We start from the raw sequence: 13,169 nt of genomic DNA on the forward strand, positions 1-13,169 counted from the left end.
TTAATTTTTGGACAAGGTCTCACTGTGTCACCTAGGCTGGAGTATAGTGGTGCAAATTGCAGCTCACTGCAGCCTCGACCTTGTGGACTCAGGTGATCCTCAGCATCCTGAGCTGGAACCATGGGCATGCACCACCATGCCTGGCTAATTTTAAAAATTTTTTGTAGAGATGAGGTCCTGCTGTGTTGCCCAGGCTACACAGGATTTAAATTATCATGGCAAAGTATTAATCTTTTCCTTTTGAAGTTCTATTTTATGTCTTGTTTAGGAGTCCTTTACTCCTAGGATTTACTTTATTTTTCTTAGAGATGAGGTCTCACTATCCCAGGCTGCTCTGGAACTCTTGGGCTCAAGCGATCCTCCTGCCTCAGCCTCCCAAAGTGCTGGGATTACAGGTGTGAGCCACTGCGCCCAGCTATTCCTAGGATTTAGACATAATCACCTATATATTGCTCTTAATAATTTTTGGTTGTATAGTTATTTTATAATTTTGGTTAGTTTTTTAATCTGGAAAAATTAGGGTCATTATTTCTTCGAATTCTTTCTTTAGCTCTTGTTCTCTCTTCTCCCTCTGGGGTTCCAGTTATGTGTGTAACATTTTCTATTGCCCCACAGCCCTTAGATGCTGTTGTTGTAGGGTTTATTCCCCCACTTTTTTCCTTTTTGCATTTTCAGTTTGTGTAATTTCTATTATCCTATCATCAAGTTCACTGACTGTTTCCTAGGCAGTACATGTTTTGTTGAGGAACCTATTGAAAGTGTTCATTTCTGTTACCATATTTTTGGTTTTTAGCATTTCTCTTAGAGTCTTTTTATAGTTTCCATCCCTGAAATTATGTATCTGATTTTGCATGTTGTCTGTCTTTTCCATTAGAGTCTTTAACATTTTAATCATAATTATTTTAAATGCCCAAGCTTTTGGATCCAGCATCTGTCATATTTGAGTCTGGCTCTGGTGATGGCTTATTCTCTTCACACTATGTTTTTTGCCTTCTGGGATGTTTTCTACTTTTTGGTTAAAGCTAGATATATTATAAGGGCCAGTAGATACTGAGGGATAGGGATTTGTAACAATCTAGTCAGGAATTGGGCTGTTGTTTGAAGTCTTTTGTTGCTGCCTGTGAGGTTTGTTGTTGCTGTGGGCACCAGAGACTTCAAACTCCTCTAGCAACTTGTTTTTGTCTCCTCTCTTGGATTTGGGTCTTCCCTTTGTACTGTTTCCCAAAGAGTCTGTCTGTTGTGGCTCTCCCAGCTGCAATTTCCTGGTATTCTTGGAGATTCGGTGGTGGGGTGTGGGAGAGGGGGTTGTTCTCTAATGTTCTGCTTCTCCAAATTTGAACTGGTACCGTGGGCCTGTGTCTCAAGGGTAGTCATTTGTCTCGAGGGTAGCCAGTTCTTCTAAACACAGTAAATTGAATGAGAAATTTTTTCCTCACTCATAATTGTCATCTTTATTATCTACCTTTTTATCTAATTGTCACTTTTGTCTATCTTTTATCATATAACATACAAAATTCCTGTTTATATATACAGTATATACAGGTCTGTTTAGGGACTCTGTTTTGTCTCAGTGATAGATTTGTCTCCATTCTCAAACTGTGTTGTTTTATTACTATGTTTTGTAATATATTTTGATGTCCAGTAGTGTATCTTCTACTTTATTATTCTTCATTCTATTTTATTTATTTATTTATTTTTGAGACAGAGTCTCTATTGCGCAGGCTGGAGTGCAGTGGCATGATCTCGGCTCACTGCAACCTCTGCCTCCCAGGTTCAAGTGATTCTTTTGCCTCAGTCTCCCAAGTAACTGGGACTACAGGTGCGGGTCACCACACCCAGCTAATTTTTGTATTTTTCGTAGAGATGGGGTTTCACCATATTGGCCAGGCTGGTCTCAAACTCCTGACCTCATGATCCACCCACCTTGGCCTCCCAAAGTGCTGGGATTACAGGTGTGAGCCACCGCACCTGGCCTATTTTTTTTAAAGGTGAGATCTTGCTCTGTTGTCCAGGCTAGCTTGCAGTGGCACGGATCATAGCTCACTGCAGCTTTGAACTCAAGCCATCCTTTCACTTCAGTCTCCCAGGTTGCTGGGATTACAGGCATGAGCCACCATACCTACCTCATTGTTCATCATTTTAAAAATTGACTTGGCTATTCTTAAAGATTTTTACTTTATGATGAATTAGATTCACCCTGTCAAGTTTCTAGAAATCTATTGGGAATCAGTTGAGATTGCATTGGATTTACAAATGGAATTATGAATAGAATTGACATCTTTTTAATTTTGCATTTAATTTTCCCATCCAGTAACTTTGTATATCTATTTATTCAGGTCCTCATTTACATGAAATAGAAGTTTAATGTTTTTCTTCATAATACTCCTATACATGTGTTGAAGCCTACCAACCAAAATGTACCAGGAACACATTTGTAGTCAAAAAAAGGTTAAGTTTATTTAGCTTGCTGCATAAAGAGAAAATATACCCCAGAAGAACTGTGGGAGCATCTCAACAAGGGGAATTAGAAGGGCTTCTCATAGGGTTTAGGCTTTAAGCAGATGATTCAAAGGAGGATTAAGGAAGCCAGAGGCCAGCAGGACATAGTGGCTCATGACTGTAATCCCAGCACTTTGGAAGGCTGAAGTGGGAGGATCACTTGAGGCCAGGAGTTCAAGACTAGCCTGGACAACATAGCAAGATCCCATCTTTACAAAAATAAAAATAAAAATTTAGCCAGATGCAGTGGTGCACACCTGTAGTTCCAGCTACTCAGGAGGCTGAAGTGGGAGGATGACTTGGGCTCAGGAGGTGAAGGCTGCAGTGAGCCATGATCATGCCACTGCACTCTAGCCCAGCAGACAGAGTGAGACCCTGTCTCTTTAAAAAACAAAAAGAAAGAAGCAGAGGCCAGTTTTGCATCATCATCCCTCTGGAAATAATACGCTTCTAAAATGCTCAGTTTTGAATACGTGATACGCTTATTCTCTCCTCAGTTAAAAATGATTTATTAAAATGAAGTCTTGCCCCTGTAGCAGTAGTGAATATTACATGCTTTATAGTGAGTGATTTATTAATCAGTTTTATCTGGTAACAAAGTAAAAATTTCTATGTATACAAGTGGAAATCAGATTGCCTTTTGATGTTGTATTTTTCTATATGTATCAGCATAGTGGTTGCATTAAAATTCATTTGTATTTTTTCCCCCTCTAGCAAAATCCTTTATATGACACAGAAAGATGCAAGGTATTCCAGTGTGATCTGACCAAAGATGATCTTCTGGATCATGTACCTCCAGAGTCTGTGGATGTTGTTATGTTGATATTTGTGCTGTCAGCTGTTCATCCTGATAAGATGCACCTTGTCTTACAAAACATTTACAAGGTTAGTGATTTGGGGCCTGCACTTGAGGGTTGGATTCTTTTACTTACCTTCCCTCATGAGGCTCATGTACTGTCTAGATTCACATAGTCTCTCCATTCTCACTAGGTAGGCTGTGTAGTCAGTGTATAGAAAGGGGTCCTCTGGCATAAAACATCCACCCTAAATTCTGATTTGTGCAGTGCCATGGCTGCTCTTCAGAGCTTCGCCAGCCCCGGGACAAGGATGATTTTGCAGTTACCTGGGATCCATGGAGTCCTGCTATAAGGTGAGAGCAGTTATGGTTTAGTGGTCAAGAGTACACAGTTTGGCCAGGTGTGGTGGCTCATGCCTGTAATCCCAACACTTTGGGATGCCAAGGCAGGTGAATCACTTGAGGTCAGGAGTTTGAAACCAGCCTGGCCAACATAGCAAGACCTTGTCTCTAAAAAAAGCTAATGTATGATCATTGGCAGATCACTTAACCCTGTTGAGTATTGGTTTCCTTATCTCATGTGAGAATAATAATCACATTCCTTTGTCCCACAGTTGGGTGAAGATACAATGAGAAAATGTATGGTTAAGCTGTCAAATGCTAGGCATATATCAGTCATTAGCACCGTGATTGAGCTATACATTGTGGCACAATGAAACGAGAGCTGAGACTCAGAATGAGGAAAACCAGCCTGAATCAGTAAAGAGCCAAAAGGACATTCTGTTTTTTTTTTTTTTAAGTGACAGTTGAATACAGTTTGAGTACTAGGAGATGGTGAATAAAATGTTGAAGAAAGTGCTTCGATGAGGATAACACTTTCATTTATTGTCTCTAACACTTTTATTTATTTATTTATTTTTGAGACAGGGTCTTGCTGTGTCACTCAGGCTGGAGTGCAGTGGCATGGAGGTGGCTCACTGCAGCCTCAACTTCCTGGGCTCAAGCAATTCTCCCACCTCAGCCACTGAAGTAGTTGGGACTACAGGACACACTACCACATCCAGCTAATTTTTAATTTTTGTGTAGAGATGAGGTCTCACTGTATTGCCGAGGTTGGTCTCTAACATTTTAATCCTGTGACACTGGACATTCCAGGGTGCTCTTGGAGGTACTCAAGAATTGTCTTCAGGGACGAGCGAGGTGGCTCACGCCTGTAATCCCAACACTTTGGGAGCCTGAGGTGGGCAAATCACTTGAGGTCAGGAGTTCGAGACTAGCCTGGCCAACATGGTGAAACCTCATCTCTACTAAAATACAAAAATTAGCCAGGCATAGTGGCGGGCGCCTGTAATCCCAGCTACTCAGGAGGCTGAGACACGAGAATCACTTGAACATGGGAGACGGAGGTTGCAGTGAGTTGAGATTATGCCACTGCACTCCAGCCTGGGCGACAGAGCAAGACTCCATCTCAAAAAAAAAAAAAAAAAAAGAAGCGTCTTAGTGTTATGGAGCCCTGCCCAGTCTTACTATCTTTTTAAGTAGTAGGCCATTTTGGTTCCGTATTATGGGCATTTCAGTCTGTCCCCTTAGTAATTATCACAAATTTATTTTAAGTCCTAACTTAATCAGGTTTTATTTTGACAGGGTTCTCCAAAGTCATGTTCAGCCTGCTTTTGTTTCATAGGTATTAAAACCAGGCAAAAGTGTCTTGTTTCGTGACTACGGGCTGTATGATCATGCCATGCTTAGGTTTAAAGCCGGCAGCAAACTTGGAGAAAACTTTTATGTTAGACAAGATGGGACCAGATCATATTTTTTTACTGATGGTAAGATGAATGGAATCCAGTCTTTAAATGTTTTATTCTTTGTTTCTGTTTATTTGATTGCATTATCACTGCAAGGCTGCTTGGAGAAGGCTTGCGACATGTGCACGAGACCCTGAAACAAGCCCTCTACTGCACAATATTTACCCAGCACCTGTAAGGCACAGACCTGGCCCCTGCCCTTGAAGAGCTCACAAGCCTTCTCTGGTGTCAGTGACTCCCCTAATGAGCTTGGGTTAATGAACAGCCTCTGACATGCCATGTGGATTCCCTACTAGGAATTGTGCTGGAATAAGAGGGAGGGCAAGTCAGAAACTTCTTGTCCAGTTAAAAATAAAGCAAATTTGACAGTATAATGCCTTGAGATTACTTTCCCATGGCACGAAGTCAGGAAACCTTTTTCTGTAGAATTGATTGGATCTGTTTTGGGGTTTGGTTTTTTTGTTGTTTTTGAGACAGAGTCTAATTCTGTCACCCAGGCTGGAGTGCAGTGGTGTGATCTCGGCTCACTGCAGCCTCCACCTTCCAGACTCAAGTGATCCACCGAAGCCTCCCGAGTAGCTGGGACCACAGACACATGCTACCATGGCTGGCTAATTTCTTGTATTTTTGGTAGAGTCGGGGTTTCACCATGTTGCCCATGCTGGTCTTGAACTCCTGAGCTCAAGTGATCCATCTGTCTCAGCCTCCAAAAGTGGTGGGATTACAGGTGTTAGTCACCATGCCTGTCCTAGATCTGTTTTAAAATAAATATGCAAATTGGCTGTAAAGAGGCGTTTATTTGTTTTTGAGACAGTCTTACAGGGTGGAGTGCAGTGGTGTGATCTTGGCTCACTGCAACCTCCACCACCCAGGCTCAAGTGATTCTCATGCCTCAGCCTCCCAAGTAGCAAGGATTACAAGTGTGTGCCACCACACCCAACTAATTTTTGTATTTTTAGTAGAGATGCGGTTTTGCCATGTTGACCAGGCTGGTCTCGATCTCCTGGTCTCAAGTGATCTGCCCACTTCAGCCTCCCAAAATTCTGGGACTGCAGGCGTGAGCCACCATGCCCAGCCTAAAGAGGTATTTAAAAAGTCATTTTTGATAAGAAAATGTGGAACATTATTTCGGTCTTTTAGGTGTCTTGAACATAGTCTACCTAATCATCTAGACAGGAAGATAATTACCTTAACCTCTATTTTAACATTTTTCTTCTTGAAATGAAATATTCTTTTAGATACCAAAATGAATTAAAATTGAGTGATTACTATTAAAGCTGCAAAATTATTTGGGAGACTGAGATAGAAGGATCACTTGAGCTCAGGAGTTCGAGACCAGCCTGGGCAACAGTGAAACTTTCTCTCTACTAAAAATTAAAAAAAAAAAAAATAGCCAGGAGTGGTGGCATGCACTTGTGGTCCCAGCTGCTTAGGAGGCTGAGGCAAGAGGATCATTTGGCCCAGAAGATAGAGGCTGCAGTGAGCTATGATCATACCACTGCCCTCCAGCCTGGGCGACAGAGCGAGAAGCCTATCTCAAAAAAACAAATCAAAACAAAAAAAATGCAAAATTATCAAAATAGATTAAAATTCAAAAGATGTTTTAATTCGTAAAATTTAAACTAATTGTAAATATTGAGAAGATTCAGTGATATCTGCCGAGTGCTTCAGAGCATGTTCTCTGGAGCAATGCTCTTAGTAAGTGTCTTTATTTTTGCTGCCTCACCATTTATTCTATTTGTTTCATTTAATGTGTAGTGATGTATTATTTGGGTTAGATTTTCCTGGAGCTAGGTCACCACTGGGTGTTTTTCTCCACTCTGATCACAAATTTTCCTTCTTCGTGTTAGGATGAATAAGATGTTTGATGTAAACAAATTGAGCACATGTAGACCTTGTAGGAGTATAGCCAATTTTTATGTTTTTGTTCAGAGATGGGAAACAATAAGATGATTTTTAAAAATAAATCTAATCGGCCGGGCCCAGTGGCTCATGCATGTTATCTCAGCACTTTGGGAGGCCAAGACTGGGGGATCATTTGAGGTCAGGGGTTTGAGACCAGCCTGGCCAACATGGCGAAACCCTGTCTCTACTAAAAATACAAAAAAATTAACCAGGCATGGTAGTGTGTGCCTGTAGTCCCAGCTACTTAAGAGGCTGAGGCAGGAGAATCACTTAAGCCCAGGAAGCGGAGGTTGCAGTGAGCCGAGATCGTGCCACTGCTCTAGCCTGGGTGACACAGCGACACTGTGTCTCAAAAAAAAAATTTTTTTTTAATTAAAAAAAAAAAGGAATATAACCTATTTGGAAATGTTTCTTTTTACTTGGGCTTTTGTATTTGAGAATTCATAATAAGGCAAGATGCGCACACCAGGTTGTCCTTCACCTTGTTCTGATTTAATTGTTTAATTGGAGGTTTCTGTTTGGGTAGAAGAGGAGAAGGAGTGTATTAGTTCCCAAATCAAAACCTTTAAATTTTAGCATTGAGGTTTTCATTTAAAAAAATATTAAAATAGCCTCAGCCTTCTATCCCTCCTCAAGGACTGCAAAGCAAATGTAATGTTATGAAGACTTTTGAGCATTGTTGATGCTTGTCTTACAGAATTCCTGGCTCAGCTCTTTATGGACACAGGTTATGAAGAAGTGGTAAACGAGTATGTGTTTCGAGAGACGGTGAATAAAAAAGAAGGCCTGTGTGTGCCAAGAATTTTCCTTCAGAGCAAATTTCTAAAGCCTCCTAAGAACCCATCTCCTGTGGTCCCTGGGCCTGGATCCTAAGTCCTGACCTTTCATGAGGTTGGCATTCATATCTCCCCTTGAAGAGGAAAATTTAAAATCACTCTTTCGTCTGGGTGCGGTGGCTCATGCCTGTAATCCCAGCACTTCGGGAGGCCGAGGTTGGGGGATCATCTGAGGTCAGGAGTTTGAGACCAGCCTGGCCAACATGGTGAGACCCCATCTCTACTAAAAATACAAAAAAGTTAGCTGGGCATGGTGGCGAGTGCCTGTAATCCCAGCTACTTAGGAGGCTGAGGCAAGAGAGTCGCTTGAACCCAAGAGGCGGAGGTTGCAGTGAGCCGAGATCATGCCATTGCACTCCAGCCTGGGCGACAGAGTGAGACCCTGTTTCATAAATAAATAAAATCACTCTTTTTACTTTATATATTTTTTGAGACAGGATCTTGTGGTACGCAGGCTGGAGTGCAGTGGCGTGTGATCACAGCTCATTGTAGCCTCAACCCCCCCTGGGCTCAAGCAGTCTTCCTGCCTCAGCCTCCTGAGTAGCTAGGACTACAGGTGTGAGCCACCATGCCTGGCCCTTAATTTTTTTTAATGAGCATGTACAGTAGTCCCGCTTTATCCATGGTTTCACTTACCACAATTTCAATTACCTGTTTTCAACTGCAGTCAGTTACTTTTCTTAAGATATTTTGAGGGTTATAGGCTCACGCCTATAACCCCAGCACTTTGGGAGGCCAAGGCCAGCAGATCCCTTGAGCCCAGGAGTTCAAGACCAGTGTGGGCAACATGGTGAAACTTCATCTCTACTAAAATACAAAAATTAGCCAGATGTGGTGGCATGTGCCTGTAGTCCCAGCTGGGGTGGGAGGTTAGCTTGAGCCTGGAAGGTGGAGGTTGCAGTAAGTCGAGATCACGCTACTGCACTCCAGCCTGGGTGACAGAGCAAAAGTCTGTCTCAAAAAAAAAAAAATTTGGAAGATCACATTCGTATAACTTTTATTACAGTATATTGTTAAAGTTGTTCTTTTTTTTAGAGTTTGGTACCATCTTGGTTTCAGGCAACCACTGGGGGTCTTGAAACATACCACCCGCAGATAAGGGGGGCTACTATGTACTTTTTGTATTAAAAAATAGGAAGTGTATGTGTGTGTGTTAGAGACAGGTAAATAAAACTTCAAGGCCTGAAAAGTAGTGAAAGTTTTCTAGAATAACATAATTTAGCCATATTGTTCGCTGTAAAATTTCACAAAGAAAAGCCTAAGGACCCTGTAGCACGTAAAGAGATTCTTGTCATTACTCATGTGACTGTGAGTGTTCCTCCAGGAAACGTGTCAGACAAACATGGGGAAAAATGAGGCCAAGTAGACTAAAATAAGACACTCATATATATTTCTAGTCTAAAGGATTGTTCTGTTTTCTTCTTTTTCCAGTTATATTTGCCCATTGGTCTCCCCTTTAGTTCAGTTATGTATTTCTTCAAAACCAGTGTTCCACAAATACCACTTTTGCTCTGTCTGTGCTCAAGAACCCTCCATGGCTCCCTATCTGATTGCTGAGACCCCTTATCACTGGGCCAGTTCCTTGCCACACTGTTTGCCCTGGGGGAGAGAGAGGGAATGGCCATCACCTGTCCTCCCCTCTGCCCCATTTGTCCAGTGCTGTTTCTCGGAGAAGATGACTGGTGTCTAGTTTAGAGTTAGAATTTCAGAGTTGAGAGGGGCTTTAGAATGGACATTCCAACTCCCTATTGGGAAATGAGGAAGCAGTAGCAAGGGGTAAATGATGAGTCCAAAATCACATAGCTAGTGTTGTGGAATATGGGGAAATCCCTAAATTGGTCTGCTGACCTGTTTCCCAATCATTGCCTTTTAATGACTTTTCCTTTATGAAGTAAAATCCAGGTTATTTTGTTCTGCTCACGAGTTAAGCCTGTAAGCCTTTCTGTTTGCCTTTCTGCGGAAAGCTGTGAGAACCCTGTCTTGAGTACATGACTGGACTGCACATGCAGCAGGCCTGGGCCCCTCAACTCCAACCACATCTGGAGGAGGGGTCCCAGTGTGAAGGGGTTGGATAATAGTCATAGTGGTTCTGTACAATCAGAATAAATCCTGGCTCCTGAAGAGAAGAGGGGCAGGCAGCAGGGCTCAGACTGTGCTTCCTGGGTGTTGTGATTCTGCCATCTGTCCTCAACTTCTTGGGAGGGGCTGATGGAACTTGTAAAGAAGGTGGACCTATAGGGGGCCTCATGGGCCTTCTCACAGTGAGAATCCAGCCCTGTCCAGAAGCAGCCTCAAGCTCCGCACTTTCAGTCCAGTGCTCTCTCCCAAAGCCCCCTCTGCCAAATGAATCCCACAGCCAGCTTCAGCCTCAGATGCTGCCCGCTGCCCCCTCCGTAGAAGTCCTTTCACCTATGTCTCTACTAGGTCTGACCGATGTTTCTTGGATTTTAGTGGCTAAGCTGAATAAAGACAGGCCATTTAAAGTAGGAAAGTGGGATCCTGGGTGATGTAGCAAGACCCCATCTCTATGAAAAAAATAAGAAAATTAGCCAGGTGTGGTGGTGTATGCCTGTAGTCCCAGCTACTTGGGAGACTGAGGTTGAAGGATCGCATGAGCCCAGGAGTTGGAGGCTGTAGCGATGGAGTGAGCCATTATCACACCACTGCACTACAGCCTGGGTGCAGAGCGAGACCCCGTGTCCAATTAAAAAAAAAAAAAGAGCAAGGAGCAGTGTAGTGTAGTAGGATAAGCCTGTGCTTTTGTTATCAGAAGTCATTTGGAATTTTGGCCTCATTCCTTAACCTGTTTGAACCTCACATTCCTCGTTTTTATAATGGGGATAACTACTAACGTAAAAGTGTTCAGAGGATTAAGGGAAGTACATATAGCACATGAGTATCATTTCCCCTCATTTTTTGAACATAGAAGCTTAACGTACATACAGAAAAGTGCACAAATCATAGGTATAGCTCACTGATATCACAGAGTGAACATACCTGTATGACGCGTCCAGCATGACTGGCACCCCAGAACCCACCCCACCCCTGTGTCTCGTTCCAGTCACTGTCCCCACAAGGATATCCTCTATTCTGAAGTCTAACACCAGAGAGTAGTTTTTTTTCTATTTTTAAAATTCTCCCCAAAAGAGTTTAAGGACAACTTACAAAAATACAAAAATTACATGATTTTAAGTAGGGAAATTGGGCTAAAGGAAAATAAAAGTTGAGGCCAGGAAAATAATCTTATCCACACAAACTGCATTACAGCAGGTCTTATACACTTAAGGATAAATAACAGATTTTGCTTCCTAGTGGTCAGCGTAAAGAAGGAAACAAGATCAAGTTCAGACTCCATGCGATAAACCTGAGGCAGCTACCCCTAATCTGGAGATCTAAGGAACCTTTCCCTCTAGTTCCCATAAAGAGAACACTATAACATAGCAAACTTAACAGCTTTACCAATAATAAACACAAGTATCAAAGCATTGTTTCTGATAATATAGCTTAACATAGATATAACCCCCAAAGGACTAGTCAAATAAGTGGATGAAGAGGACTGAAAGGGGATGGTCTAGATGGGTTTTAGAATCCCTAGAAGACTAACGGGCTGTTGGTCCTTCGGTCAGTTTTCCATCAATAGTGTTCTCAGTGGAGGGTTTGATGTGAATCTAGGAACCAGGAGGTCTAGGTTATTGTCCCTTAGAAGGGTAGCTATTGGGCAGACTGTCCGGCCAAGAGACAAGTAAGAATGACTTCAGAGAAAGCAAAACAGGTTGATGAAGTCCTCTTTTGCCAGTGGTTGGCTGGGCATATACCTGTGAATGGGGCCAACAGTTTCCTCCAAACACAACTTGGAGTTGTCTCTACCCACAGGAGTAATTATGCCCCAAATTCTAATCCCATAAAGCCAGGCTGCAAAAGTTTTCATTTAGAATATTTAAAGGTGAAGCTGGGCGTGGTGGCTCATGCCTGTAATCCCAGCACTTTGGGAGGCTGGGGTGGGCAGATCACATGAGGCCAAAAGTTGGAAACCAGCCTGGCCAACATGTTGAAACCCTGTCTCTGCTAAAAATACAAAAATTAGCTGGGCGTGGTGGTGCATGTCTGTAGTCCACTGTAGTCCCAGCTAATTGAGAGTCTGAGGCTCACTTAAACCCAGGAGGTGGAGGTTGCAGTGAGCCCAGATTGTGCCACTGCACTCCAGCCTGGGTGACAGAGTAAGATTCTGTCTCAAAAAATAAACAATAAAAACAATATTTAAAGCTGGTTTAATGACACGCCGACCCCTGACACTGAGCAAGTGGCCTCTCATATATTTAAGATACATTAAGATTAACTGGCTGGTCGTGGTGGCTCATGCCTGTAATCCCAGCATTTTGGGAGGCTGAGGCGGGTGGATCATCTGAAGTCAGGAGTTCGAGACTAGCTTGGCCAACATGGCAAAATCTTGTCTCTACTAAAAATACAAAAAATTAGCTGGGCATGGTGCCTTTAGTCTCAGCTACTCAAGAAGCTGAGGCAGGAACCTGGGAGGTGGCGGTTGCAGTGAGCCAAGATCGCGCCATTGCACTGTAGCCTCGGTAACAGAGTGAGACTCCATCTCTCTCTGTCTCTGTCTCTGTCTCTCTCTCTCTCTCTATATATGTATATATATATATCTAAAACTAAGTTGTTTTTTTTTTTTTCATGGCTGGGCCAGGGTTGGAAGTGGGCCCAGGCAGCTGCCAACTTTAAGATATATTGATTGTAAAATGTACTTCTTGTTAAATTAATGAGGTGACCCAGTCCATCAGTATTTTAACTATGAGCCAGTAGATTGGTTCACAAGCATTTTAAAGCCCAAACATAAAAATGGCTTCAGTCTCATTGCCTCTAGGTCCTTGTGTTCATTCTCCCTGGACACATTTCCATCAGTGCACCCTAAATTAATACAACAGAGGATCAGGTTCTCCCATGTTTGGGTGCTTAGGGACCAGGAAAGCAAGACCATGGTTGGTTTAGTAGCAAACTCTGTGGAATCATATAGACTACAAAGAGTCAACCAATATTGCCTTGTCTTCACAGCCAGAAAACATCCCCCAGAAACGTAGTGGTACTGACTAACAGTACTATAAAAAATAGTATAAATACTATATTATATTAAAATATCCTATATAGTACTATATGTTTCTTTTGAACTTTTCACATATATTAATACATATAGTATAGTGATGATGTGTGTGTATGTGTGTGTGTGTGCGCATATATATATATATATACGCGCACACACACACACATACTCCATACAATAGTGCTAATACAATTTTATTACAGGATTTGGAATATGAA

General features: G+C 42.3%; 1 protein-coding gene across 10 annotated transcripts in view; it reads left to right on the plus strand.

Moving 5' to 3' along the window:
- Positions 1-13,169, plus strand: part of METTL6 (methyltransferase 6, tRNA N3-cytidine) — a 50,019-nt gene that overhangs the window by 9,071 nt on the left and 27,779 nt on the right. For 3 of the 10 annotated variants that reach the window (XM_054483214.2, XM_054483219.2, XM_063661292.1), the window contains 3 exons: positions 3,214-3,384; positions 4,980-5,121; positions 7,703-7,896. In XM_054483214.2, the coding sequence (XP_054339189.1) occupies positions 3,214-3,384; positions 4,980-5,121; positions 7,703-7,878 (489 nt within the window). In that variant the 3' untranslated portion in view covers positions 7,879-7,896. Of the gene's footprint in view, positions 1-3,213; positions 3,385-3,563; positions 3,650-4,222; positions 4,953-4,979; positions 5,122-5,196; positions 9,031-13,169 lie in introns of those variants that run through there. The other 7 variants (XM_063661293.1, XM_054483229.2, XM_054483213.2 and 4 more) reach the window with 6 other exon arrangements.

The sequence above is a fragment of the Pongo pygmaeus genome, chromosome 2 (assembly GCF_028885625.2).
Source record: "Pongo pygmaeus isolate AG05252 chromosome 2, NHGRI_mPonPyg2-v2.0_pri, whole genome shotgun sequence".
In the NCBI taxonomy this organism is placed as follows: domain Eukaryota; kingdom Metazoa; phylum Chordata; class Mammalia; order Primates; family Hominidae; genus Pongo; species Pongo pygmaeus.